Source organism: Falco punctatus (genome assembly GCF_963210335.1).
Source record: "Falco punctatus genome assembly, chromosome: Z".
In the NCBI taxonomy this organism is placed as follows: Eukaryota; Metazoa; Chordata; class Aves; order Falconiformes; family Falconidae; genus Falco; species Falco punctatus.
The window spans coordinates 23,429,940-23,457,701 of NC_137586.1; the positions used below are offsets into that span (position 1 = coordinate 23,429,940).

At 40.1% G+C, this 27,762-nt stretch overlaps 1 protein-coding gene across 1 annotated transcript in view; it reads left to right on the forward strand.

The window, feature by feature from the left end:
• Window positions 1-27,472, forward strand: part of CWC27 (CWC27 spliceosome associated cyclophilin) — a 127,967-nt gene extending 100,495 nt beyond the window's left edge. Inside the window, exons 13-14 of the mRNA XM_080372848.1 lie at window positions 2,677-2,780; window positions 26,214-27,472. Coding sequence (XP_080228974.1) covers window positions 2,677-2,780; window positions 26,214-26,376 — 267 coding nt within the window. The 3' untranslated portion in view covers window positions 26,377-27,472. The remainder of the gene's footprint in view (window positions 1-2,676; window positions 2,781-26,213) is intronic.
• Window positions 27,473-27,762: the final 290 nt, after the last annotated feature.

Consider the following 27,762-nt stretch of genomic DNA (forward strand, 5'->3'; position numbering starts at 1 on the left):
ATAAAAGTTTTAAAATACATTAAGTTTCATTTTTCATTAAAAAAATAGTCTTATTTGTAAAAATAATTGTGTACCATCTAGTTGGCAATTTTGATTACCAAAGTAGACAGGTAAGTGAAGTTTCAATGTGTATTCGAAAGTGCTGTCGGTTTAGTCACTAAAATCTTCCAAAAGGAAAATGCTGCCCACGCAGATGTATATTTGATTACATTTACAAGAGTTTGCATTTCTGTACAGTGCTTTCCTTGGCTCTGCAGCTTGCCATAAGGTAACATGGGAGAGAAGTTTGCATACTTGGCATCTCTCCACACTGGGGTTTTTAACATTTTAAGTTATGTTTTAAAGAAATTACATTCATCCATACCTTTTGGTGTTGTGAACAGAAACAGTTTTTAATTGTACTGGGGAAAAAAAAAGGCTTTTTAAATATAATGAAAATTATTTTTCAGAATGGATGTATGTAGACTTCAGTATGCAAATATGAGCAAAGTTTGACATAAATACTCGTTTTTTCTAAAATAAGAAAGTTTCAAACTGTTAAATATGTGAAACTGCCTGTGAAGTGGAAAATACCGTTAACTGAAAATCTGTGTACATCCAAATGCGTTGGTTTATAAGTGCATGTCAGTTCAACTATGAAGATTTTCATATTCAACTGTTGAATCTAGAAGAGATTGGAAACTTTAGGCTTAGTAGCTTAAGAGCAGTGGCTGGCAAACCTTTATATGTGTGACCCACTGATATAGCTCTAAACTACTAAGTTTATGGAAACTTGCATTCAAAAGCCCATTAACTTTGAATCAAAGAGTACTAAAGCTCTGTTGGCAGTGTGTATCAAGGGACTTATAAATTAATTAGATGTGGTTTTAACAGTCCTGTCCTGGACATCATAGGAAAACAAGATGAGATGACAGGGATGTGCCTGCTGGCAGCTATTAAACAGTAATTAATCAAGATCTTTGTAGTCCATTTCACTTGTGGAGAGCCTCTTGTAGCCTTGTATCCCTTCTACCTGGTCCTACAGCACAATACCATTTTCCATGGTAACTACATGCAAGAATTAAAGAGGGGGGGAAAGGTATGTGTCTCCTTACAAACTAGATATTGGAAGTCCTAACCTTGTAATTCCACAAGAATCAGTTTATAAAGTTACTTGATCCACAGTATGGCATTTAATCACTCACTGCAAAAATGCCTACTAAGATACTTAGAAATTATTTCTGTCGCCAGATCTATTCACAGCACCTCTGGCACCAGAGAAAGATAGACAAGACAAAAGGAATGTGTCTTTGGTTGTTCACAATTCAATGTAAAAATTTCATATAAAAAGGGTTAGTTTCTTGCCTTCTGATGGCCTAGGCAGGGATTTTGTGTCTCAGCTGTTCAAAGTACAGGCTTTGTTTGCAACAGTATGGAATGCTATAGAACTTGAATGTTTTGCAGGTCCAAATTATCTTTGAAGTTTTCCTCACTCCAATCTTAAACAGAAAATGAAAAAAATAAATGCAAAAAATGCTCCAAAACCTGCCTTTGGCAGTGCTAAGATATGTGTTTGAAAGAATCCAAAAGCCAGGAAACTCCTAAAGTTAAGATTGCTCCCAGAAGGAAATTTGATTCCAGTGAACACTTCTGGTATTTCTTATTTCTGTTTTCTATTCTTGTTTAGTTTTTATTCTTTTAAATTTGAAAAACTTGACCAAACAAAACCAAACAGCCATACAGAGGTGTTTTACAACATAGGCTGCCAACCTATCACCTACAGATCAAATGTAGCCTGCCACGTAAATTCAGTCAAGTGCTTATTCCCTGATGCTTTCCTTTCCAAGAATATCTCAAATATCAGCAAGAAGTAAGCTGTGGGCTGTGCAGATTATTCATACGATCTGCCCTTTTGCTGAAGAGCCCCCTCTCCTATCACAAGGCTTAGGCATACAATTCTTGCATAATCAAAATATCATCCCAGGTGATCAGAAACAAGATCTGTGGTACCTCAGGTGTCACCTGAGATTTAGTGACTTCATTGTAGCCAAAAGACTGGACAATGTCAGCTGGAGAATAAAACACCAAATATAAATCAGTATGAGCTTAATGTATGCAGTGCAAGAACCTGTATCTGTATAATTACTTAAGGTGGTTCATTGCATTTGAGTCAAAAGCTTTGAATTTTTTTTGGTGTCAGTACAGAATTTAAAAGATCAGCAATGTAAAGTATATAAATATCAATCCAACTGTGTCTTCAAAGCTTGAATGATCTGTAATTTATACAATGGATTGCTTTACAGTAAAAATTGTCAGTAGTCTTTAAAATCACCTATTTTATTCTGTAAGGAGCCACAAGGTTTTGTTCCTTAAATATGCATTTTGATTTCACTAGACAGTCAGACAAGTGCGCTTTCACACCTGCAGGACGCTGTCCCTGCTTGCTCTTGCTGCCTCAGCATTGCCTGCTCGCTGTCACTTGTTCTCTTGACGGGCACTCTCAATGCATTCTCGATTTTCTCAGACACACACACCCCCACTCTAGCTCTCTACAGTGTTTCTTACAAGTTCATATGAAAGATCATTCTTCCATCTCATTGTACTATTTCTCAAAATAATAATAGTTCAAAGATGTTGTATATACATAGTTGTGTGTAAATATGTATAACATCTCTAAACCCATGTATTTAATTTCAGACACTGGCACTGTTGGACCGATTTAAATCAAAATTAACCCAGGCAATTGAAGAAACTCCTGAAAATGAGGTTTCTGAACCTGAAGTAGATAATGATGAAGGATGGTGAGTTTTTTGGATTTGGATTTCTGTGTTTAGAGCTGGCAAGCCTACCACAGTGACAGAGTCTCACTGTTAAGTGTAAATTCACCAAATCTGAAGACAGCTGCTGCAGCAGGAGTCTGCTAAAATGTACTGGTTCAGCACTCCAGAAAAAAAGGCAGAAGTGTATAAGATGTTCTGCTTTGTGTCCTACTAAAGTTATGTGTTGGGGGTGATAGGTATTTTAGAAATTGATGGATGAGGTTAAGATAGACTCATCTGAACTGTAGGGTCACTCCAAGGAAGCAGGGTAGCATTCGAATTGGTAAAGCACTGCAGAAGTTATGACCCCAACAATTCCCAGTCAAGGAAGCAACTTGTACTGTGTTGTCTCACGTTCATCTTCCATCCTAAGAACAAACCTTAGGTAGGGAAGGGGATGAAAATTGGTATGATTTGAAGTGTGATCCTGAAGTCCTAGGCTGCAAGCTGTTAAAGAATAATAAAAGTATCTGCATAAAATTGCTAGGGAAAAAGCAAAACAACATTGCAAAAATGTTTTGTAAGGATGGGTCATCTTATTTTACAAGGTGAGCAATATAGCTGGTCTAATGAAATAGGTTGTCTGTGCCTACAACTTTTTCCTGAGTTGTGTGCCTAAGCCATCACGAGTACAGCAACACTACCACTAAAATAGAAACTTTAACATAAAGTTTTTTGTAAGTGTTTTAAGACAACGAATATTTCTGTATCCCAGAAAACTTAAAATTATTAAGTGAAGGTATGTCAGATGTATGCTTATGGTCTTCCTGAAGGCTCCTTTCTTGGGAGAGGGAAACCAATTGGATACCTGCCTGCCCCAAAACCTCCAAACTAGCACCAGAACTAAACCTGAAAAATTTTAATTACAATAAGGAGAAAAACTAAAATATATAAGCATGTCCAGCTGACATCTTTTTAAAATAGAAAATAAATGATGTACCTAAATGTGACTAAAGCATCCTGTATCTGTTTCTAGAGGACTTGTACAAAACTGTAAGGTAATCACGTTAATTAAATTGGTTTTCTTACATAAGACAACAGTTGGCACTGGTAGGATATACAGACTGTCTAAATAACTTCGTTATTTTTACTTTCTACAAATGAGAAAGATGTGCATGCTGAAGTAAGAAAAGACACCATAAAAAAGGCTGTGAGGAAGTTAATATATGGAATGAAAAATGTTTTTTACATCTTAACTCATATATTTTTTCCATATGTTGATAAATGAAATTCTTCAGCTACCTGTAAGTTACACATCAAGTTACGGTAAGCTATATTATAAAAATGTGTGTTTATATATATATAGGATCAGAATATCTTAAGACTATTTGAAGATACATAGCATAAAAATCACAAAAAACATCATAGGTCGTAAAAGGTAAGCTGAATTGCAAATTCTGAGACCAGCTGTGTTGATGAGACTAAAATTTTAGATCACTCTTAAATAACTCTTCCTTTCTTGTTTGTATCATATACATAATGAACCATTGCATATGTTTTAATTTAATAAGATAAAACTACACAGAATCTGCAACTTTACGTTCACACCTTCTTTCTTTTCACTGAATTGAGCTGAGACCTGACAAGGGAGATTCTAGGATTTGTAGAAAAATTCAGATACATGTACTAGCAGAAAGAATAAATCCAGTAGTATAGCACTTGTGGAAATCTTGCAGTTTATAAAGCAACATTTTTACATAAGTATTGCGTAATGAGTGCATTTGTTTTTTCAGTGTTTCTTTGTGGGCATTAGTGTAGTCTGCTTTCATCTTGACATATCTTGGCATTTCCATCTGGAAATGCACTTAAGTGTTACTAAGTTGGGTAATAAAAATCCCGTGATTCTTTCAAAATGATAGCAATTCAAACATCTTGATTTTCATTTTATTGATTAAACTCTTTCTTGAAAATTATTTATTGTTTTCAAAAAACTCAGAATTTCTCAAAGCTATAATCTAACCAAGCCCTCTATGTCTCTCCTGTCCTCTCCTCTACTTCTTTCTTTTCCTTTAATCTCTCTGCTCTTCACTCTCTCTCTCCTCTTCTCTCTCTCTCTCTCCTCTTCTCTCTCTCTCTCTGCTCTTCACTCTCTCTCTGCTCTTCTCTCTCTCTCTGCTCTTCTCTCTCTCTCTGCTCTTCTCTCTCTCTCTGCTCTTCTCTCTCTCTCTGCTCTTCTCTCTCTCTCTGCTCTTCTCTCTCTCTCTGCTCTTCTCTCTCTCTCTGCTCTTCTCTCTCTCTCTGCTCTTCTCTCTCTCTCTCTGCTCTTCTCTCTCTCTCTCTGCTCTTCTCTCTCTCTCTCTGCTCTTCTCTCTCTCTGTGCTCTCCTCTTCTCTCTCTCTCTCCTCTTCTCTCTCTCTCTCCTCTTCTCTCTCTCTCTCCTCTTCTCTCTCTCTCTCCTCTTCTCTCTCTCTCTGCTCTGCTCTCTCTCTCTGCTCTGCTCTCTCTCTCCTCTTCTCTCTCTCTGTTCTCTCTCTTCTCTCTCTCTCTGCTCTTCTCTCTCTCTCCTCTTCTCTTTCTCTGCTCTTCGCTCTCTCTCTGCTCTCTCTCTCTGCTCTCTCTCTCTGCTATTCTCTCTCTCTTTCTCTTCTCTCTCTCTCTGCTCTCTCTATCTCTGCTCTACTCTCTCTGCTCTCTCTCTCTGCTCTTCTCTCTCTCTGTTCTCTCTCTCTGCTCTCTCTCTCTACTCCTGTCTCTCTCTCTCCCCTTCTCACTCTCTGCTCTTCTCTCACTCTCTGCTCTTCTCTCTCTCTCTGCTCTTCTCTCTCTCTGCTCTTCTCTCTCTCTGCTCTTCTCTCTCTCTGCTCTTCTCTCTCTCTCCTCTGCTCTCTCTCTGCTCTCTCTCTGCTCTTCTCTCTGCTCTCTCTCTGCTCTCTCTCTGCTCTCTCTCTGCTCTCTCTCTGCTCTCTCTCTGCTCTCTCTCTGCTCTCTCTCTGCTCTTCTCTCTGCTCTTCTCTCTGCTCTTCTCTCTGCTCTTCTCTCTGCTCTTCTCTCTGCTCTTCTCTCTGCTCTTCTCTCTGCTCTTCTCTCTGCTCTTCTCTCTGCTCTTCTCTCTGCTCTTCTCTCTGCTCTTCTCTCTGCTCTTCTCTCTGCTCTTCTCTCTGCTCTTCTCTCTCTCTCTCCTCTTCTCTCTCTCTTCTCTCTCTCTCTGCTCTTCTCTCTCTCTGTTCTCTCTCTCTTCTCTCTCTCTCTACTCCTGTCTCTCTCTCTCCCCTTCTCACTCTCTGCTCTTCTCTCACTCTCTGCTCTTCTCTCTCTCTCTGCTCTTCTCTCTCTCTCTGCTCTTCTCTCTCTCTCTGCTCTTCTCTCTCTCTCTGCTCTTCTCTCTCTCTCTGCTCTTCTCTCTCTCTGCTCTTCTCTCTCTCTCTGCTCTTCTCTCTCTCTCTGCTCTTCTCTCTCTCTCTGCTCTTCTCTCTCTCTCTGCTCTTCTCTCTCTCTCTGCTCTTCTCTCTCTCTCTGCTCTTCTCTCTCTCTCTGCTCTTCTCTCTCTCTCTGCTCTTCTCTCTCTCTCTGCTCTTCTCTCTCTCTCTGCTCTTCTCTCTCTCTCTGCGCTTCTCTCTCTCTCTGCTCTCTCTCTGCTCTCTCTCTGCTCTCTCTCTGCTCTCTCTCTGCTCTCTCTCTGCTCTCTCTCTGCTCTCTCTCTGCTCTCTCTCTGCTCTCTCTCTGCTCTCTCTCTGCTCTCTCTCTGCTCTCTCTCTGCTCTCTCTCTGCTCTTCTCTCTCTCTTCTCTCTCTCTTCTCTCTCTCTCTGCTCTTCACTCTCTCTGCTCTTCACTCTCTCTCTGCTCTTCTCTCTCTCTCTGCTCTTCTCTCTCTCTCTGCTCTTCTCTCTCTCTCTGCTCTTCTCTCTCTCTCTGCTCTTCTCTCTCTCTCTCCTCTTCTCTCTCTCTCTCCTCTTCTCTCTCTCTGCGCTTCTCTCTCTCTGCGCTTCTCTCTCTCTGCGCTTCTCTCTCTCTCTTCTCTCTCTCTGCTCTCTCTCTGCTCTCTCTCTGCTCTCTCTCTGCTCTCTCTCTGCTCTCTCTCTGCTCTCTCTCTGCTCTCTCTCTGCTCTTCTCTCTCTCTCCTCTTCTCTCTCTGCTCTTCTCTCTCTCTGCTCTTCTCTCTCTCTGCTCTTCACTCTCTCTCTGCTCTTCACTCTCTCTCTGCTCTTCTCTCTCTCTCTGCTCTTCTCTCTCTCTCTGCTCTTCTCTCTCTCTCTGCTCTTCTCTCTCTCTCTGCTCTTCTCTCTCTCTCTCCTCTTCTCTCTCTCTGCGCTTCTCTCTCTCTGCGCTTCTCTCTCTCTCTTCTCTCTCTCTGCTCTCTCTCTGCTCTCTCTCTGCTCTCTCTCTGCTCTCTCTCTGCTCTCTCTCTGCTCTCTCTCTGCTCTTTCTCTGCTCTCTCTCTGCTCTTCTCTCTCTCTCCTCTTCTCTCTCTCTTCTCTCTCTCTCTGCTCTTCTCTCTCTCTCTGCTCTGCTCTCTCTCTGCTCTTCTCTCTGCGCTTCTCTCTGCGCTTCTCTCTGCGCTTCTCTCTGCGCTTCTCTCTGCTCTTCTCTCTCTCTCCTCTGCTCTCTCTGCTCTCTCTCTGCTCTCTCTTTGCTCTTCTCTCTGCTCTTCTCTCTGCTCTTCTCTCTGCTCTTCTCTCTGCTCTTCTCTCTGCTCTCTCTCTGCTCTCTCTCTGCTCTTCTCTCTGCTCTTCTCTCTGCTCTTCTCTCTGCTCTCTCTCTGCTCTCTCTCTGCTCTCTCTCTGCTCTCTCTCTGCTCTCTCTCTGCTCTTCTCTCTGCTCTTCTCTCTGCTCTTCTCTCTGCTCTTCTCTCTGCTCTTCTCTCTGCTCTTCTCTCTGCTCTTCTCTCTGCTCTTCTCTCTGCTCTTCTCTCTGCTCTTCTCTCTGCTCTTCTCTCTGCTCTTCTCTCTGCTCTTCTCTCTGCTCTTCTCTCTGCTCTTCTCTCTGCTCTTCTCTCTGCTCTTCTCTCTGCTCTTCTCTCTGCTCTTCTCTCTGCTCTTCTCTCTGCTCTTCTCTCTCTCTCTGCTCTTCTCTCTCTCTGTTCTCTCTCTCTTCTCTCTCTCTCTACTCCTGTCTCTCTCTCTCCCCTTCTCACTCTCTGCTCTTCTCTCTCTCTCTGCTCTTCTCTCTCTCTCTGCTCTCTTTTTCTGCTCTTCTCTCTCTCTGTTCTCTCTCTTCTCTCTCTCTCTGCTCTTCTCTCTCTCTCTGTTCTCTCTCTGCTCTCTCTTTCTCTTCTCTCTCTCTCCTCTTCTCTCTCTCTCTGCTCTTCTCTCTCTCTGCTCTTCTCTCTCTCTCTGCTCTTCTCTCTCTCTCTGCTCTCTCTCTCTGTTCTCTCTCTTCTCTCTCTCTCTACTCCTGTCTCTCTCTCCCCTTCTCACTCTCTGCTCTTCTCTCTCTCTCTGCTCTTCTCTCTCTCTCTGCTCTTCTCTCTTTCTCTGCTCTTCTCTCTCTCTGTTCTCTCTCTCTGCACTCTCTCCGCACTCTCTCCTCTTCTCTCTCTCTGCTCTTCTCTCTCTCTGCTCTTCTCTCTCTCTGCTCTTCTCTCTCTCTGCTCTTCTCTCTCTCTGCTCTCTCTCTCTTCTCTCTCTCTGCTCTTCTCTCTCTCTGCTCTTCTCTCTCTCTGCTCTTCTCTCTCTCTGCTCTTCTCTCTCTCTGCTCTCTCTCTCTTCTCTCTCTCTGCTCTTCTCTCTCTCTGCTCTTCTCTCTCTCTCCTCTTCTCTCTGCTCTTCTGTCTCTCTCTGTTCTCTCTCTCTGTTCTCTCTCTCTGTTCTCTCTCTCTGTTCTCTCTCTCTGTTCTCTCTCTCTGTTCTCTCTCTCTGCTCTCTCTCTCTGCTCTCTCTCTCTGCTCTCTCTCTCTGCTCTCTCTCTCTGCTCTCTCTCTCTGCTCTCTCTCTCTGCTCTCTCTCTCTGCTCTCTCTCTCTGCTCTCTCTCTCTCTGCTCTCTCTCTCTGCTCTCTCTCTCTCTGCTCTCTCTCTCTGCTCTTCTCTCTCTCTGCTCTCTTTCTCTCTGCTCTTCTCTCTCTCTCTACTCCTGTCTCTCTCTCTGCTCCTCTCTCTCTCTGCTGCTCTCTCTCTCTGCTCCTCTCTCTCTCTGCTCCTCTCTCTCTCTGCTCCTCTCTCTCTCTGCTCTTCTCTCTCTCTGCTCTTCTCTCTCTCTCTGCTCTTCTCTCTCTCTCCTCTTCTCTCTCTTTCTGCTCTTCTCTCTCCTCTGCTCTCTCTCTGCTCTCTCTCTGCTCTATCTCTTCTCTCTCTCTTTGCTCTTCTCTCTATCTGCTCTTCTCTCTTTGCTCTTCTCTCTTCTCTCTCTCTTCTGTCTCTCTGCTCTCTCTCTGCTCGTCTCTCTCTTTTTGCTCATCTTTCTCTCTCTGCTCTTCTCTCTCTCTCTACTGTCTCTCTCTCTGCTCTTCTCTCTCTCTGCTCTTCTCTCTTCTCTCTCTCTGCTATTCACTCTCTCCTCTGCTCTCTTTTCTCTCTCTCTTCTCTTTCTCTCTGTTCTTCTCTCTCTCTGCTCTTCGATTTCTACTCTTCTCTCTCTCTCTGCTCTCCTCTCTCTCTCCTTCTCTCTCTCTGCTCTTCACTCTCTCTCTGCTCTTGTCTCTCTCTCTCTGCTCTTCTCTCTTCTCTCTCTCTTCCCTCTCTCTGCTCTTCCCTCTCTCTGCTCTTCCCTCTCTCTGCTCTTCCCTCTCTCTGCTCTTCCCTCTCTCTGCTCTTCCCTCTCTCTGCTCTTCCCTCTCTCTGCTCTTCCCTCTCTCTGCTCTTCCCTCTCTCTGCTCTTCCCTCTCTCTGCTCTTCCCACTCTCTGCTCTTCTCACTCTCTGCTCTTCTCTCTCTTCTCTCCTCTCTCTCTGCTCTTCTGTCTCTCTTCTCTCTCTCCTCTCTCTCTCTCTCTTCTCTCTCTCTGCTCCTCTCTCTCCTCTCTCTCTTCTCTCTCTTCTCTTCTCTCTCTTCTCTCTCTCCTCTCTCTCTGCTCTCCTCTCTCTCTGCTCTTCTCTCTCCTTTCTCTCTCTTCTCTCCCCTCTCTCTCTCTGCTCTTCTCTCTCTTCTCTCTCTCTTCTCTCTCTCTGCTCTTCTCTCTGCTTTTCTCTCTCTGCTCTTCTCTCTCTCTTCTCTCTCCCTTCTCTCTCTCTTCTCTCTTTCTCTCTTCTCTCTCTTCTCTCTCTCTCCTCTTCTGTCTCTATTCTCTCTCTCGTCTCTCTCTCTGCTCTTCTCTCTCGCTCTTCTCTCTCTCTCTTCTCTCTCGCTCTTCTCTCTCGCTCTTCTCTCTCTGCTCTTCTCTCTCTGCTCTTCTCTCTCTGCTCTTCTCTCTCTGCTCTTCTCTCTCTGCTCTTCTCTCTCTGCTCTTCTCTCTCTGCTCTTCTCTCTCTGCTCTTCTCTCTCTGCTCTTCTCTCTCTGCTCTTCTCTCTCTGCTCTTCTCTCTCTCTGCTCTCTCTCTGCTCTTCTCTCTCCCTCTCTGCTCTTCTTTCTCTCTGCTCCTCTCTCTCTCTGCTCCTCTCTCTCTCTGCTCTTCTCTCTCTCTGCTCTTCTCTCTCTCTGCTCTTCTCTCTCTCTGCTCTTCTCTCTCTCTGCTCTTCTCTCTCTCTGCTCTTCTCTCTCTCTGCTCTTCTCTCTCTCTGCTCTTCTCTCTCTCTCTGCTCTTCTCTCTCTCTCTGCTCTTCTCTCTCTCTCTGCTCTTCTCTCTCTCTGCTCCTCTCTCTCTCTGCTCCTCTCTCTCTCTGCTCCTCTCTCTCTCTGCTCCTCTCTCTCTCTGCTCCTCTCTCTCTCTGCTCCTCTCTCTCTCTGCTCCTCTCTCTCTCTGCTCCTCTCTCTCTCTGCTCTCCTCTCTCTCTCCTTCTCTCTCTCTGCTCTTCACTCTCTCTCTGCTCTTGTCTCTCTCTCTCTGCTCTTCTCTCTTCTCTCTCTCTGCTCTTCTCTCTCTCTTCCCTCTCTCTGCTCTTCCCTCTCTCTGCTCTTCTCACTCTCTGCTATTCTCTCTCTCTTCTCTCTCTCTGCTCTCTCTCTGCTCTTCTCTCTCTTCTCTCCTCTCTCTCTGCTCTTCTGTCTCTCTTCTCTCTCTCCTCTCTCTCTCTCTCTTCTCTCTCTCTGCTCCTCTCTCTCCTCTCTCTCTTCTCTCTCTTCTCTTCTCTCTCTTCTCTCTCTCTTCTCTCTCTGCTCTCCTCTCTCTCTGCTCTTCTCTCTCCTTTCTCTCTCTTCTCTCCCCTCTCTCTCTCTGCTCTTCTCTCTCTTCTCTCTCTCTGCTCTTCTCTCTGCTTTTCTCTCTCTGCTCTTCTCTCTCTCTTCTCTCTCTCTTCTCTCTCCCTTCTCTCTCTCTTCTCTCTTTCTCTCTTCTCTCTCTTCTCTCTCTCTCCTCTTCTGTCTCTATTCTCTCTCTCGTCTCTCTCTCTGCTCTTCTCTCTCGCTCTTCTCTCTCTCTCTTCTCTCTCGCTCTTCTCTCTCTGCTCTTCTCTCTCTGCTCTTCTCTCTCTGCTCTTCTCTCTCTGCTCTTCTCTCTCTGCTCTTCTCTCTCTGCTCTTCTCTCTCTGCTCTTCTCTCTCTGCTCTTCTCTCTCTGCTCTTCTCTCTCTGCTCTTCTCTCTCTGCTCTTCTCTCTCTGCTCTTCTCTCTCTGCTCTTCTCTCTCTCTGCTCTCTCTCTGCTCTTCTCTCTCCCTCTCTGCTCTTCTTTCTCTCTGCTCCTCTCTCTCTCTGCTCCTCTCTCTCTCTGCTCTTCTCTCTCTCTGCTCTTCTCTCTCTCTGCTCTTCTCTCTCTCTGCTCTTCTCTCTCTCTGCTCTTCTCTCTCTCTCTTCTCCTGTCTCTCTGTCTCCCCTTCTCTCTCTCTCTGCTCTTCCCTCTCTGCTCTTCCCTCTCTGCTCTTCTCTCTCTCCTCTTCTCTCTCTCTCTTCTCTCTCTCTCTTCTCTCTCTCTCTCTGCTCTCTGTCTCTGCTCTTCTCTCTCTGTCTGCTCTTCTCTCTCTGTCTGCTCTTCTCTCTCTGTCTGCTCTTCTCTCTCTGTCTGCTCTTCTCTCTCTCTTCTTCTCTCTCTCTGCTCTTCTTCTCTCTCTCTGCTCTTCTCTCTCTCTCTGCTCTTCTCTCTCTCTCTGCTCTTCTCTCTCTCTCTGCTCTTTTCTCTCTCCTTTTCTCTCTCTCTGCTCTTCTCTCTCTTCGCTTTGTTTGTTTGTTTGTCTATCATACCTAAGAAGAACAGATTAAGAAATTTTTAAATATAAATTTAGGTTATTTTTCTGACATGTAAGTTTATTTCTACATTTAATGTTATTTCAATTATCTGGAAATATTGCCTTGCTTTCTTTGCTTATATTTTTTGGCTATTCTAACAGGTAAATCAGAACACAAGCGTCTTGGCTGTGAACTAGTGGTTTTGCAACAACAGAGAAAATAATTTCCTAAGTCACGCCCCTTTCTCAGTAACTGTTGTTACTAACTTGCTATTTTTTTAAGTTTTCTCTTGTCACCATCTTATGGGCTGCTTCTTCAGACCATATAGCATTGTTTTATTATGTCCTTTCCTGTCTCAGTCTCTGTAATGATGATAACATACAGCATAATTTTTGAGATCCCTTGATTTCACTCTGCTTTAAGATTCTTCTGAGCTACCATTGTGCTTCTAAGTTCTCCAAGAATTACAGAATAGACTATTTCAAGTGGAAGGGACTGCAACAATCATCTGGTCCAACTGCCTGGCCACTTCAGGGCTGACTAAGTCAATGCATGTTAATAGCGGCATTGTCCAAATGCCTCTTAAACATTGGCAGGCTTGAGGCATCAACCACCTCTCTAGGAAGCCTGTTCCAGGGTTTGACCACCCTCTTGGTAAAGAAATGCTTCCCAATGACCAGCCTAAACCTCCCATGTCCAGCCTGAACCTCCCTTATGCAGCTTTCCATGAACCTGAAAGACTGTTCTTCATATCTGATATTTTTCTTGTCACAGTAATATAACCAGTCTTTTAAAGACTGTATTACACAGTCAGATCAGTGTTCCCTTTCTGAGTAACTACTGACACATAGTTGGCAATAATCTGTAAGTAATACTGAATGAAGAAGGGTGTTGTAATTTCAGACTATGAAGTTGTATTTTTCTTCAGAAAATTATATTGCATTCAGAATTACACTAAAACAAAGACTTAGAATAATATGAAACTACGTAATAGACTAATAACTAACTTATTATTAATTTTGTAGTGCAGTTAATGACACGTTAACTTTACAAACAGATGAGACATCTTTTCAAAGAATTTACTCCGAAGCTAAGTACATTGTAGAATGAACCTGTTGCACAAATTGGCTATGAACACATGAAGCATCAACAAAGGAATTAAGTCTTCTAAAAACTATTAATGATTGTTAGAATTGCTTGGAGAGGTAAATATATTTCGGCTAAGTGCTCACATTTTCAGTGTCCTTGCTGTGTTGGAATAGTTGGGATAATTATAGTGACTTTACAGTTTTAATATTCTTTCTTAATTCTAGACTACTCCTCAAAAGACAATACTTCTACTTTATTTGACTTCTATTAAATATAATTAGCATGTGACATATGCATATATGATATGCACAAGTTCTGTGATTTTTTGTAGGTTATGGTTGCTGTTTTTATGGGAAGTGAAAGCCTGCCAGTATGCTTTGCTCTACTGTCAGGTTGTGTTATCTGAGGTGAAATGATTGCCTCTAAGACATTTTTATGTGACTGCATGAGTGGCCACACATTGAGGTATAATTTTCATTTTCTGTCAAGATAAAAACCATTACCAATTTGTTATGTTTTCTTTTATTTGGCAAACTTCTCTGCATATTTGGCTGAGCTGCTGTATTGGCATGCTGCATAGCAGACATTTGGGCATTTTTCAGCAGCATTCTACTTTTTGTGCAAGAAAAAAAGAAGAAATATGACTCTATTGTAAACACTGTATATGGTGTTTGATAATTATTACCAGATTTTCCTGTCTAAAAAAGCATCTGAGGAAGTGTTGTGAAGAGAACTGAAGAGAAATGCATAATACGAAGGTTTAACATGAAATACAGAATCTTTGCTGAGACATTTCTATTGCGAACAGTACTGCTATGTAAGAACAATTACATACATCTGTCTGCAGCAATCAAAATCCAATTTCCCCTACAGAATTCAAAAGTATCAAAATAAATATGGTTGATACTGGCAGAAAGGGTATTCATAGCAATAAAAATGTCTGCAAACAAGTAGAAACACACATTTTTACAGCATCTGAGTACCTCAGGAAGGACATGCCTGATGCTAGTTCTTCTAGGCAAAACCGTTATTGTCCCTGTGGTTCCATATCGAAAACTATTGCTTATACTTTTAATGATTTGTGAGATATCTTCAGTACTGTTGGATCATGAGTTTTTCTTTATTAACTTACAGTCCCAAATGAGTCAGGTGCATGGCTTCATTCTTCTCTTTCGCAAAGGCTGTACAGCATGCAGCAGAGGTAGGTAGAGATGATCTGGAAGAACTGGACTTAAAGTCTTACCCAGGAAGACACGGTGGCAGTAGGGTGTCATCTGCTTAGAGACTAATTGTATGAAAACCAAATATGTCACAGCAGAAGACCCAGCTGGAATAATTCATCTACTTGGTACTCACCTTCTGGTGTAGCGGATAAGCCTGAATTTGAAAGTGAAAACACTGCACAAGGCTACATTTTATACAGAACACTGCAGCCTCCTCATCTTCTTCAGCACTTGGACTGCTGTACACATATAGTTGCATGCCTGTGACATGTAGTCAGGTTGTAGTTCCACTTCAAGGCTCTGATTATAGTATCAAACAGTTACAGCTATAGTAAACCCCAGATTTCAGACCAGAAAGTGTTACGGCATTTGGAGATGATAAAACTAGTGATGCAGATCCCATGAATACGACAAAAAATGTTTTGCTTAAAGACGATCCATCTGTGGGAGAAAAAAATCTGATGCAATCAAACATATTCAAAGTTTGATTGCTTTAGTTAATCTATGCAATATATTCCTCTTCAAATAGGATAAGAGTGATACTTAGTACTCTGAAACACCCTCCCATCAAGTAATTCTGGGACTTCTGAGTGGTTCATCTCTTCCAAAGCATGAAATCGGAGACTAGATACAACACTCGGCTAAGTCTTTGGCAGTGTTGAGTGCAAGGATTACTTTATTTGTCATTGTTTCTTTCGTGCCTGGTTTCCAATCCCTTCCAAGCTACAAATCTTGTCCTACTGAATGGTTGCCTAACCTATTTGTGTCTGTACACATGCTGTTGATGGCTCTTACTGAAATTCAGCCATTGCGCTTTCTGAATTTTATCCTGTTTTTATATACAACTCCTGTTTACCAAAGTCACGTAAATTCTAAATTTTCCAATAAACTTTCAAAACAGTTCTTCACAAAACTTCACATTATATATACTGTCTGTAATTATATTCTTCCCCAGTAAAGTTGTAAGTGGAAGTGAACTAACCAACCCTACCACATGAATCTTTTCACTTTACTACGGCTATCTAGTCCTAAAAATAGGGCTTTCCAGCTGAATTTTTACTAGCCTTACCTACTTAAGAAACATAAGAAATACATATCTACGCTTTTCCAGATGGAATACTGGTCTTTGTGGAAGGAACGGATTCTTTGCCATAAAAATTCACCTGTCATATCCTTAACCAAAATTCTGGACTGTCTTCTGCTCCTCTCTGATCTTTGAAAACAGGCAGAGGCTTCCCTGAATTTGCTAGATTTATTGATATACTGAAGTATTGCTAGTCCTATGAGAAATTTTACAATCCTAACAATTTTTTGAAGTGATGGAATTTTCTGCAGAAAAGAACCCACCATTTTCCTTCTTTAAAGCTCACCTGGTTGCCAAGTCAACTTACGGTATTTCTGTGAAGGGTCGCCTTTGTTTGTGCATTCTCACAGATAAAACGCGCCGGAAGGTTTACAAACCAACTCCAGTACCGCTCCTGGATTTAAAGCTTGTCATGATCGAGTAAACCAAATCTCGAAAGGAGCAGCCCTCCATACATCTAAGAAAACAAATACATTGCACACTAAACCAGTTGAGTTTACAGTACTGTATAAAACCTGGAAGACACGTAGGCTAGCAAATAATGGTGATTCTTTTTTTTCATAGATTGATTGAAAAGATACTCCCATCCATTCACTTCTAAACAAACTAAGTCCTTAGTTGAAGTACATAATATCTAATAGGCAGCAAATAATAGAAGAGCACCAGAAGGTATTGGTATATGAACATTGTATTGAGGCAGTATTCTCTTCTTACTTGAAAACTGTTTCTATGGTGGTAATCTAAGTCCTGATAAGTATGGTTTTACATTATTGTACTTCTTCAGTTTGGATTTTATGGAGATGCCCCATTCATCCTGCAGGACCTTCAATTAGAAACTGGAATATTAACATGTGAAAGCCATTCCTTAACTATTGTTGCCACTAGGGAAGCAGCCGAAGTTTGTATCCTCATCAGTAGAGGGGTTTGGTCTATTATTAATGCTATCAATTCACAAGTCAAGGCTGCAAGTAGATCTCCAGTTGATTTTAGAGTTTGTGTTACAGTAGAGCCCAGTAATATTTTCTTCATTCTGCACCTGGCTAGAAGTTTAGGATTTCTTCTTCTGGATTCAGATCTCATTACTGGCCTCTATCTGCTCTACAGCTATTTAGAACTTGACTGTGACTGCCAGCATGCTTCATTTAATTAATAGCATGTGATGCCAATGCTTCAGATCTGAACCAGTGCCATGCTTCATGGGTGAAATGTAAGGTGTTGGATGTGAACACAAAGCTTCTTAATCTTTAAAAGAGATGGACTTTTTCCTTCCCCATGAATGCTGTTGTAGCTGTAACTAAATGACAGTGTAAACGAGACAGTCACTTTATTTTTGGGAGGATGTCTAGTCTTTGAAACTTACTCTTTCTTTTTATATGAAATAACATAAATCCATTCAGCTTTGAGACAGACTGTGGGACAAGAAAGAATGAGTAAAATGGGAGTTTGGAATGAAGTGGTGGTTTTTCACATAGGTTTTCAGTTTAAAATTCTTATGGTTAGTTACCTTTGTTGAGATTGAGCTATTCTAAATGTTGGTTAATTTAAGGGATAGGAAAAATAGGCATTTTTTACAATCAAAGTAAGTTATAAATCAATGCCTGAACATACTTTTCAACTTCCAGTCAAAAGGTTGTTGTGAAAATTATGTGAAATTCTTCCATCTTAAAAAAAAAGGCTTTTCAGATCTTGCTTAATAGATTGTTTCATGTGCATGTTGTGTAATTACATGTTGGCATGACTATTGTCACCTTAGTTATTTATGACAAACCTCATTTAAGATAGGGAAGATTATAAACAAATCAAGTGGAAATTTAATGGCACTGTTCACTTAATTAGACTGTTTAAAATCTTGTGGCTCTCAGAAGGCTTTTAAAGATACCTTCTTTCTGGTCACAAAATACTGTTTTGATTTGTGCAGTGCAAATGTTTGCATGGATCCGATCACCTGATGATAGCAAAAAATAAAGAGAATGGGTGTGCTTTTATTAATTTATTGCTTCAGTGGTCAAAAACCACTGAAATTCAGTGCTAACCATTTAAAGTGCAACCTGGTTTGTATATGTCAAATTCTGTAATCTGTTCCCAGTTCTGAATTTTGCAAAACTGCCACTGAGGCCACTTACACATGGCAACATCGGGTGCTAATGCTAAGCCCTTGCTGTCATGACATTAATTGCAATTAAACTGTATAACTTTTTACACACTTTGTAGAGACAGTTATATTTTACTCCAGAAGAAACAAAAAATAAAACTGTAAAATATTCAGTTAAGTTACTCTCTATCCAGCATCAATAGTTATGTCCTTTATCTTCTTTAAAAGTGCAAGGAAAACTTCTCTCAGAATATTTAGCATTGGTTTCAGTGAGAAATCTGGTGCAGTTAGAAGTGGCAACACACACTATTTAATTTTTTATATATTTTCCCAGCAAAAGACTTTGTGGCTGAGAGATACTTGGGTTTAGAACAAGGTATCAAGGCACCACCTTTCCAGTGTGTGTTGTAGAGAGTAGGCTAAAATTGGTTTGGGTTTGTTTTGTTGGTTTTTTTTAATTGAAATAGCAGTTTCTGGATCAGGTAAATGTTGACGTTAGCCAGACTTGTTATATTGCAAGATTTCATTTATAGTAAGAACTAAATCATGGTACACACTTAGTATCTACTCCATGTAAATTTGATAATGTCTTCCACATTTTATTTCCAGGATTTCCTATTTGATACAGTATCTACTATTAAACTTTGCATAGTGAAATTCTTCTGGACAAACGCCTAAAAATATTCATTATATTTCTTTCATAATCCTACCTTTATAAATGTTTCCTAAAATACAGTCTCTTTCATTCCTATAATACCTCAGACTGAGGATTGTGAAATATGGCTTCCTCAAGATTAGCACCAGTCTCTGCAGATTCAGTACAGAAGCTTAACTGTGACAAGCACACTGAGCTCCTGAAAACTAAGCAGCAGTCTTTTTCACATGCTTATGCTAGCTTGGGGAATGAAAGAAAAAGTGCTGCTGTAATTTATGCCAGTGAGACACAAAGAAAGATTAAAGCCACTTTTGCTCCCCTCCTCCCATTCAGACTTGAGCCAATCTTGCTCCACTAGTCTGGAAAAACTGGCTTTATATTAGGTCTCTCCTGCTAAGGCCATTGATTTACTCAACTACATTTTAAAAAAAGTTGACAAAATACTTACTTGATTGTTACAAAGGATAAATGAATGCCAGAGTTCTATATTAGAAACACATTGGAAAGAGAGGTTTCTTTTCTCTTTGGCAAAAATTAAGTGTTTGTTTGGGTTTTAATATTGCCACTAACATTTAACAGAAGAAAGAAAAAACCCCAAACTTCTGCCGTAACTTTTTTTTTCTCCAATTGTATCTCCACCTTCACTTGTCTACTGCTAGAATGTGGTCAGACCTTGATATGTAAATGCTAGCACTGATTCAATCAGTAATTTTGTATTAAGGAATTGTTCTTCTTCTGAAATTGTATATTATTGTTGTATATATTTATTGCTTCTAGCTGTTTAGCATGCCTGAGAAACTCGGGATTTGGGGTGGGGTTTTTTGTTTGTTTAGTTTTGGACTGGGCATCTGGACCTGGAATCAACTACTGTTTGACTTAAATTCAGAGATAATCCATGCTTTGCTCAAGGGATATCTAGTGTTACATTTACCGTCTGGAAATCTTAAATTTTATTTATTGCCAGAAAATATAGTGAAGAATGAAGAAATAATCTTCTAAATCTTTAATAGCCTAGCTTAAGCTTTCTGCATATTTACACACCTTTTCAAGTACCCCAACTTCATCTCATTCAGTAACATGTTTAAACAGTAAGGATTTGGACATAATATGGGGAGAGGGAGGGACAAAAGAGAAAGGAGGATATCCAGAGAATGTTGAATGTTATGAACATCTGGGTATTTTTGTGCTAGAAATGCTCTCCTCTCTTTCCCCTCACTCCAACTTTGTGCTCTGGTGATACGGTACTGCCTGACTTTGTGTTAATTTGGGGAGGCAATTTGCTGACTTTTAGAGTATCAGGTATTGTACAAGCTGTTGCCAGAGACAGGATGCTAGACTGGATGGATCATTGGTCTATTCCGGTATGGCGATTCCCTTGTCCTTATAGTAAATGCTGTGTAAAGTTTTTCTACGTTGGTACACTGTCTGGAACAACATCTGGAATTTGCATTACAGTCTTCCACACCAATCTACTCTACCAGGAGCAGTTGCCTATTTAAAGCGTGCAGTTTCTTTCATCAAACTACTTAACATTTTTGTGAAGGGGACAAGGATATAGTGTGACTAAACTATATTTGAACTGGTACTGAACACATGCGATATAAAAATAGGATAACTGAACTTTTAATAGAAACACATTTATTACTTAGAATTGTAAGTCATCATGGTTTTACATATTTTTAGTTCTGATCCTATGAGAGCTAATCACATTTTCCCCTAGTGCTTTGATTATTTTTTGAATTCTGTGAACTCTTTTGTAGTTGATTTTCCCTTTCTCTTAGAAAGTTACTTGCAACTAAATCTTCTTTCAAGAGAAAAAAATGCTCAGTACTATCTTGAACAATGGAAGAATATGCTGTTACATTAGTTGTCACCACGAATAGTTTACTTTGTTGTTAGCTTTGCAAAAACTGAAGTATCTTTTGGCTTTTTTTTAACCTGCATATCCCATACTTAGTGAGACTATGAGTTCTTTATTATTTTTACAGTGAATATTTTGTGTGTAGTGTGGGGTAAAACTGAGCGTGTAGCATTCAAATAGAGTATCTAAAAATTATTATGTTAGATATATCTGGAGGAGTTCCATTCTGATCATTTTATGCTGAGGCCCTCACGAAGAGAAGATACCAACAATTCAGTCCTGGCCCTGTGGAGGACCCATAATTTTCTGGTTATTCTGAAGAGGTTAAACCAGTTTCTTCATCCTCCAGTACTTGTAATACAATTTCAAAGAGCTAGTCAAAATTAACAGAAGTGTACAGTCTGACTTTGTATAATATCTGTATCGGGTTTGCTTGCTTGGAATTGGGGAGATATTTGCTCTGTGTAAGAGCAGCAATAATACATTACCTTCATTGTTAACATCCAAATGCTGAAATACTGTAGGCTAATAGTACTCCATTCATCCAAAGCTAGAAAATACCACTTTTAGGTCTTGCAGAAACAAAATTAACCTCAGGAGAGTACTTGGGTGTTGGGGTATTTATAGCAATAGTGAAATCTTAAATTTCAGTTTAACTTCTATGTTCTGTACCATATTCAATAATATAGATTGAAGCAGTGTTTTTTTGATGTAGAATTAAATACTTAACCTGTGAAACTGACTGTGATATGGCAAATATCTGTATTTATAACCATTTTCTTGATACTCTTCTAAGCATTTTTTTTGTATTAGAAACTTATGTGGAATAACTAAATCATTTGAATTTGGCTAGACCTGCAGAGCAAATCTTATCTCTCTTTTTAAATAGCAAGTCAAGTTTGAAAAATACAGGGGTTTATGAAAGTACAAAATATGGAGGGACAATTGGTCTGATCATTAGGAAAGGAGATGGGGAAGGAAAAGCAAAGAAATGTGAAATGGTGGAAACAAGCAGTGAAACAAGGAAGAGCGAAATCTCTTAGCGGTAACAATTACAGTAGAAACCTATGACCACAGGTTATTACTAGGAGGCAGTGGGTGGCAGTCTCTTCTCCCAAGAAACAAGTGATAGGACAAGAGGAAATGACCTCAAGTTGTGCCAGGGAGGTTTAGACTGGATATTAGGAAAAAATCCTTTACTGGGAGGGTCATCAAGCACTGGAACAGGCTGCGCAGGGAAGTGGCTGAGGCACTATCCCTGGAGGTCTTTAAAAGATGTGTAGATGTGGCGCTTAGGGATATGGTTTAGTGGTGGACTTGGCAGTGTTAGGTTTACAGTTGGACTTGATCTTAAAGGTCCTTTCCAACCTAAACGATTATGTGATTCCATGATTATAAGCTTGTTTAAAGTGAAATCAAACCCAGTTTGGCAAAATAGGCTCAAACAGGAACAGCGTGTGACACAGTGGAAGGCTTAAATACCAAATGCTACAGAAGGGTATGGGCTTTCATGAGTAGTTCAGCACAGCTCCAATACTAGGAGGTAATGAGACAAAACATACTCAAGGAGGCATGTTATCTGCACACATCTTTTATTGTGGTAGCAGCGGCTGTGTGAAATAGTGAGAACTGAAGAGATGAATCCAGGTGTGAGTCTGTCTATAGCTGTTACTTATACTATTGGCTCTCATTGCTGCAAGAATCAGAACCTACTTCAAGTACTTGCGGAAAAAGTTACGTTCCTTTTCATGATCTGTAGTAGAGGAAAAACTTGGATTACAGGACTCCTTTGCGTGAAAGGAGGGATGATGGGTTATCTCTTAGATGAAAGCAAAAACAAAGCTGGATATTGAGATGGGGCAGACAGAAACCAGGGGACGTGCCCGCAAGAGTCATGTTACCCAGAGCACTGAGTGATGGTTGCAGATTTCATTAGAGACATAAACATATTTCCTCTCTCCTGCTGCACTGTGTTTACAAAACTATTTGTAAAGCACTTGGACACTTGTGCAAGGAATGGTGACAGGAACCTGAGCCAAGAAGCTTGTTTTGGTTGTAGCATCTCAAGTCTGAAAAAAGGTGAAAACAAGATCGGATGTTATTAATGTATTTCATCCTTCAAGATTGCCATTCTTTTACGGTTTTTACATTCTTTTTGTCTTGTTCATACTCTTGTTCTCTTGATACAAAATGTTTTATTCTCAGTTGTCATTTGACATTTGTCCTCAATTCATTTACATTTTGGTCAGTCTCTTTTTCTCATTCTTGTCTTTTTTTTTTTTTCCAGTTTTTACCTTCCTCATTTTATCTTTCTTTCTGATCTGTTTACTATCTCTCAGTGTTTCTCAACTGTCTCTCCTCTTCCAATGCCACCCGCTAATCTGCTGGAAGTGAAAAGAGTGCCAGAGAGTTCATTCTTCCAGAACAGCCAAATTTTTTTTTCCTTGGAACAGAGATCTCATTTGCTTTGTTCTGTGGATTCACTCATCTGTAATTTCATCTGTTCACGAGCTACATTTCTATCCGCTGCCTACATATCATGAGGGTGGTGGGAGGACAGTGGTGTAATGTTTCCTACATTAATGCTTATGTAGTTTAACATACACATTTACAGTATTTGGAGGAAAATTTTGGTGGCAAATAGAAAGTAATCTAAGCAAAGCACTAGTGCTCCACTACCTCTTACTATTGTTCTTTTAAGTATATGGTGCCTTGGTGATAATTGAGAAAAATAGGTGGCATCGTACTTGCAAGCAATGTTGAGCTCAGAAACAAATGGTAATACTAGCAGTTACAGTCCATACTGGTGTCTCTTTTCTAGACAGGCTGTACAATGCAAGAAGCAGCACTGAATTTCCTACACAGGCACTCCTGCTTTGTTCATTTTAAGCATCCTGACGGAGAGAACCAGTAACTTCCATAAAACTTAGCAACAATTTGCAAAATTATGTTATTATAAATTTTATAGCAATGTGATTAGTTGCTTACTTAATTTAATCTGCATTTAGAAACAGTATGTAATTTTTACCTATGTTCTGAGTACCAGTTTAGCTACGCTGTAAGTAGTGCGTTTTTAGTAACATACAGTTCTGCATCTAAAAAGTGAAAAGCTGTTCATTACTTGTTCTTGATGCCTGCTGATTGCAGAAGCAAAGGGTATATGCCCAGCTGCCATGTTTTATACAGGCACCTCCAAATGAATCATGGCTAAAACTGCTTAAGAAGTTACTGCCTCTTAACCAAAAGCTACTACCCCCACAACAGACTTGACAGAACATAACTTTTGTCCACACCTGACAATGATTTACTGCAAAGCTCAGCTGTTTAAAATGCTGACATAGGTGAGTGTGAGGTAATGTCCCAGGCTCTCTGCTGAAGTGGTGGAGACACCAGAGGGCATGGTGTGTAGAGTCACTTGTGCAAGGTTAAACGGACAGCAAGTGAGCAGGTAGCAAGCAAACAGCTGTGTCAGTTTGGTAAGCCAGTGTGGAATTAAGCAATGCAGCTTTGTACTTTCATTTGGTTAGTATAAAAATCACTGATGCATGCCGTGCATTTGTACCTGGGAACCTGAGCTTCATCAGTATTGCAAAAGCATAGCGCTTCCTTGCTGTTGCTGAGATTCAAAATTATTCAGTTACTGACTGCCAATTCAGTTTCTCCTGAAGGGTGGTTCTGGAAAGGCCGGAGCTGTTGTGATACCAGACTTGTGTTTATGCTGCATTTAACGTGACTGACACCTAACAGCCAGCAGCTGGTGTATGGTTCAGATCCACTGCATGGCTCATGCATCTCAAAATCAGAGGGATTACTCTATGTTGTGTCTTTTCTTACAAGTATCATCTCACTAGAGCAGTTCAAAAGAACATGACCAGTCTCCTTAATAAACTGCTTGAGTCTACCTGGAGAGCAATGTGTAGGTGGGTTCATTGTGATGCACAGCTGGCAAATGCGGTGTTGCCTGTACTAGACTATTGAACACGCAGCTTAATTGTGTTGTAATACTTGAATGCTTTCTGGTGTGCTGAAGTTTCTCTTTCAGCTTCAGTTGCATTGTCTCACTTGTTACCTCCTAGAAAGTAATCAAACTGATCACCATGGTAATGTATGAGTCACCATACGCTATGGACATATAGGAGCTATTCTGCTAGTAACTGTGAAGGAACAGTCTCATTTACTGACTTGCAAAAAATCATTATCTGAGAATATCACTAGGCCAGGGGAGTATCCATGTACCTTTGAAATCTGCGCTGTCTCTGAAAACAGTCTTAAATGGATTCAGATATTTCAGTCTTAATGTTTGAAGACATTTCATTTGCAGAATATAGAAGAGAGCCAAGTAAGGAATGTCCTTTAATAGCACTGAAGGAAAGAAGTACAGTACAGCAGAACTGCTGCTCCCCCAGTACATGGAATAGGACAACAGTTGAAGTGTAGGATGCTCTCATCTGGCTGGGGTGCAAATCAACCCTCTCCAGAAATAAACCCATGCTTATTTTGGTTTGCAGCACTATCTTGATAAAAGAGGTTAAGAAACTAATTTTGTGGTTACTTCTAGAGAAAGTCAACAATTTGCACACGTAGATATTTTAAACACAGAATCATCAGTTTTGGCAAGCTATTTTATTAAAACTGGTTTTGAGCAAAAACAACCCTAAGGTGCAAAACTTCTTTTTTTCTTCCGAGTTTTGCATAGGAGAACTGACAACCTTTCATACTTCAAATTTTGAAGAAAAAACGTGTTTTAAAGTTATATGTCTCACTCATTTAAAGTTAACTGTCAACAAGCAGTGATAAGCACAGGTTGGTAGGTTCCTGCAAACCAGGATCACTTTTGCACAGTGATGCAGAAGCATGACTGGGCAGCCAGCTCCCCAGTGAACCCAGGAGCATGCAGAAAGGAAGAGAGCTATAAACCAAACAAGGAAAAGTCTCATGCAACCTGTATTTGTGGACTTGCAGCCCTAGCTCCACGCTTGGAAAATTATGGAAGTCAAACTGTTGTTGGAGGACCCTGAGTAAGATAATTGTAAATTCAAATAATTTATATAGAAATAATTATTAAATACTTCCTCTGCTCCTTAAAAAAGGGAACAGTTTGAATTGGTTTCGGAAAATACTATTAAGTATGATTTACCATTTAAATACATGCAAAGCAGGTCTACCTGTGAAGATGTGTGACTTGTGAAAAGTAAGCTTAAGTTCACATCAGGAAAATATTTTTTAAACCCTCCACAAGTCTGTCTTTATTTTGCTTTATCTGTGAGATGCTGCATCTGAAATTGATTCTGGGAATATCAAAAAGTTTCTTAATATTGGTTTATTTTTAATCACAGCTGGGAACACCTCATTGGAAAGTTATGAGTAGGAGTCAGAGACTACGACTTCTTTCAGCTTCTGGGGAGAAGTAAACATTGCTTAGTCTGAATCTACTGCATCTAATTTGCAAACTACCTGGGATGTGCAGTGTGGCCTGACCCAAGAATTAGAGATGTATTTATTTTTAATTCCTGTTATTTGTATCCTGCAAGTGTGCTGTGGCACACTTTGAAAACCTGAGTTGATGAAATGGCTAAGTGCGACTACACTTCTATGTACATTCATATAACACAGTCTAAAACCACTCACCATCTCTTTAGGACTGTATTTTAGTTCATACTAGGATAATGTGATTTGGTATGTGTTCTTAAAAAAATATTTAAATGCTCATCTTTAATAAATCGAGAAGAATATGACAAATGCAGAAAGCACGTTAACTAAAATAAATTACTTCAGTCCCTCCACTGTGAGACAATGTTTTTCTAATTAAACTACAAATATGCAATCATGAGTCACTCTGATGGTACATTATGTTATTCTGAATTGTAAATATGACTAAAAAAATAAGTTTTGGTGTTTGTAGTACATATAGGGTTATAAACTACTGAAGGTTTTACACACTAGAAACAACTGAAGTATTTCCATAGGACCGGGTAATATGCAGGCATGCTGACAATGCTGTACAATAAGAGATTTATGAAACCCACACGTCAAGAATCAATTGCGATGAAAAGTCTCAAATTTTGGTTTTAGGGTTTTTCTAAAGCATTCAAACGGATCCCATACAATCTATAGCTTTGAGTTTTGTCAGGTAATAGTACTATGTTGTAATCTACAGTAACTGACCTGGTTCTCCCTCCCTCCCTTTCTTTACATATGAAGATTTGCACTAGGGCTCATTGAAAAACTACAGATCATAACTTTCTGTTCTTTCAGTGAGTTTGAGCTATGTTTTATTTTGCAGGATGTCACATGTACTTCAGTTTGAAGATAGAAGCAGAAAGGTTAAAGATGCAAGCATGCAGGATGAAGACACTTTTGAGATCTACGATCCACGGAATCCTGTAACTAAGAGGAGAAGAGAAGAAAGCAAGAAGATAATGAGAGAAAAAAAGGAAAGGAGATAAAAAGAGTGTAAAGCCAGCCAGAGCTGCCTTGAAAAGTGACTGCAATAAAGCACTGGCTCTTTTGCAAGCTGTAGTTTCTAAAAATATCACTGGACAAGCGTGAAAAGGAATCTCTCTCAAGAACCTGTTGTGCAGTTTTGAAGCAGAGCTATCATTTGTTTCTTAAGTTGTGCAGTCAAGTGCTTGCAGTGCATTTATTATCCAACCTCTCTAAAGGTTTTTAGAATTGTGTATTTTAATAAAACAGCTGGCTTGATTTTTTTCTGTATTTTAATTAAGTAGTTACTGTTTATTCAACATGTGCTAATCAAAAAGTTTTCAAATTAATGAATGAGAATTTGTCTAAGTAGGAGTGAAATTAGGAGGCAGAAAACCCATCTGCAGGCTTTTAAGATCTTCTGAAAGTATTATTTTAATTATCTGTATTAAAGGCACATGAATGTTACAGTAGTAAATGCTACCTGCCTGAAGCACTCTGTCACAGAATTAAGATGGTGCACTTGCAGAATTCTGTAAATGGTCCCAGCTTTCTTGAAACTAACAAAATTTAATTTGAGAATTTGGTTATTTTCTCCTTCTTTTGAAATATGTATTCCAATACAAATCCCTCCTTGGGAAGCTGGGATAACACGCAATCTGAGGAGTGTTATTGCAGTGTTTGGACCACATGAACAAAAAGAGAATCTGTACATACTGTAGTGGTTGCTTAAACTGTTGCAATACCAGAAACATCCCTCTGGTAGAATTATCACTGCAAAGTAGCTGGTAATGAAGATTGGTTTGTTAATTAGTCCAATACAGAAGTGAAAAAAAAGTGATCAGCTCATAAAAAACATAACCCTTTTTTTGACAGTGATTTTACTGTTTTTTGTCTGATTATACTGATTTTATCTGAAAATGTACAGCTCAAGTTTCCAGTTTAAAGACTTTCCACAGATTTTTCATCCCCGGATGCTAATATTTTTACAGAAAAAATGGGAATTCTCAGTGCTCCTTACAGCATTTCTGATGCCACAGAAGCTTGAATTACCCATATGGGCAATAGCTGAAGAAGAGTGAGTGCAAGTGAGCAAGGTCATTAAAAGGTACAACCCGAGGAGTGTTTGGCTGATGTTGTTTTTAGAACAAGTTCAGTAAGGTATGGTGTCCTTATCAAGCTGCCACTGCCAAATTTCTTGATAGGGTCTGAGGTGTGAGATACATAAACCTGCATCGGTGGGTTAATATGGCCCAAATGTCAGAGGTTAGATTAATACAGACTATTGCTTTAATGCATGGTGCAACCTTTGAGATAAGAAGAAAACTTGGATGTGTGATGTGAAATCCTGTATAAAGCTGTCATTATCCTCCTCTTAGGCTGAGTGAATTATACTGTTCCATGGTGTA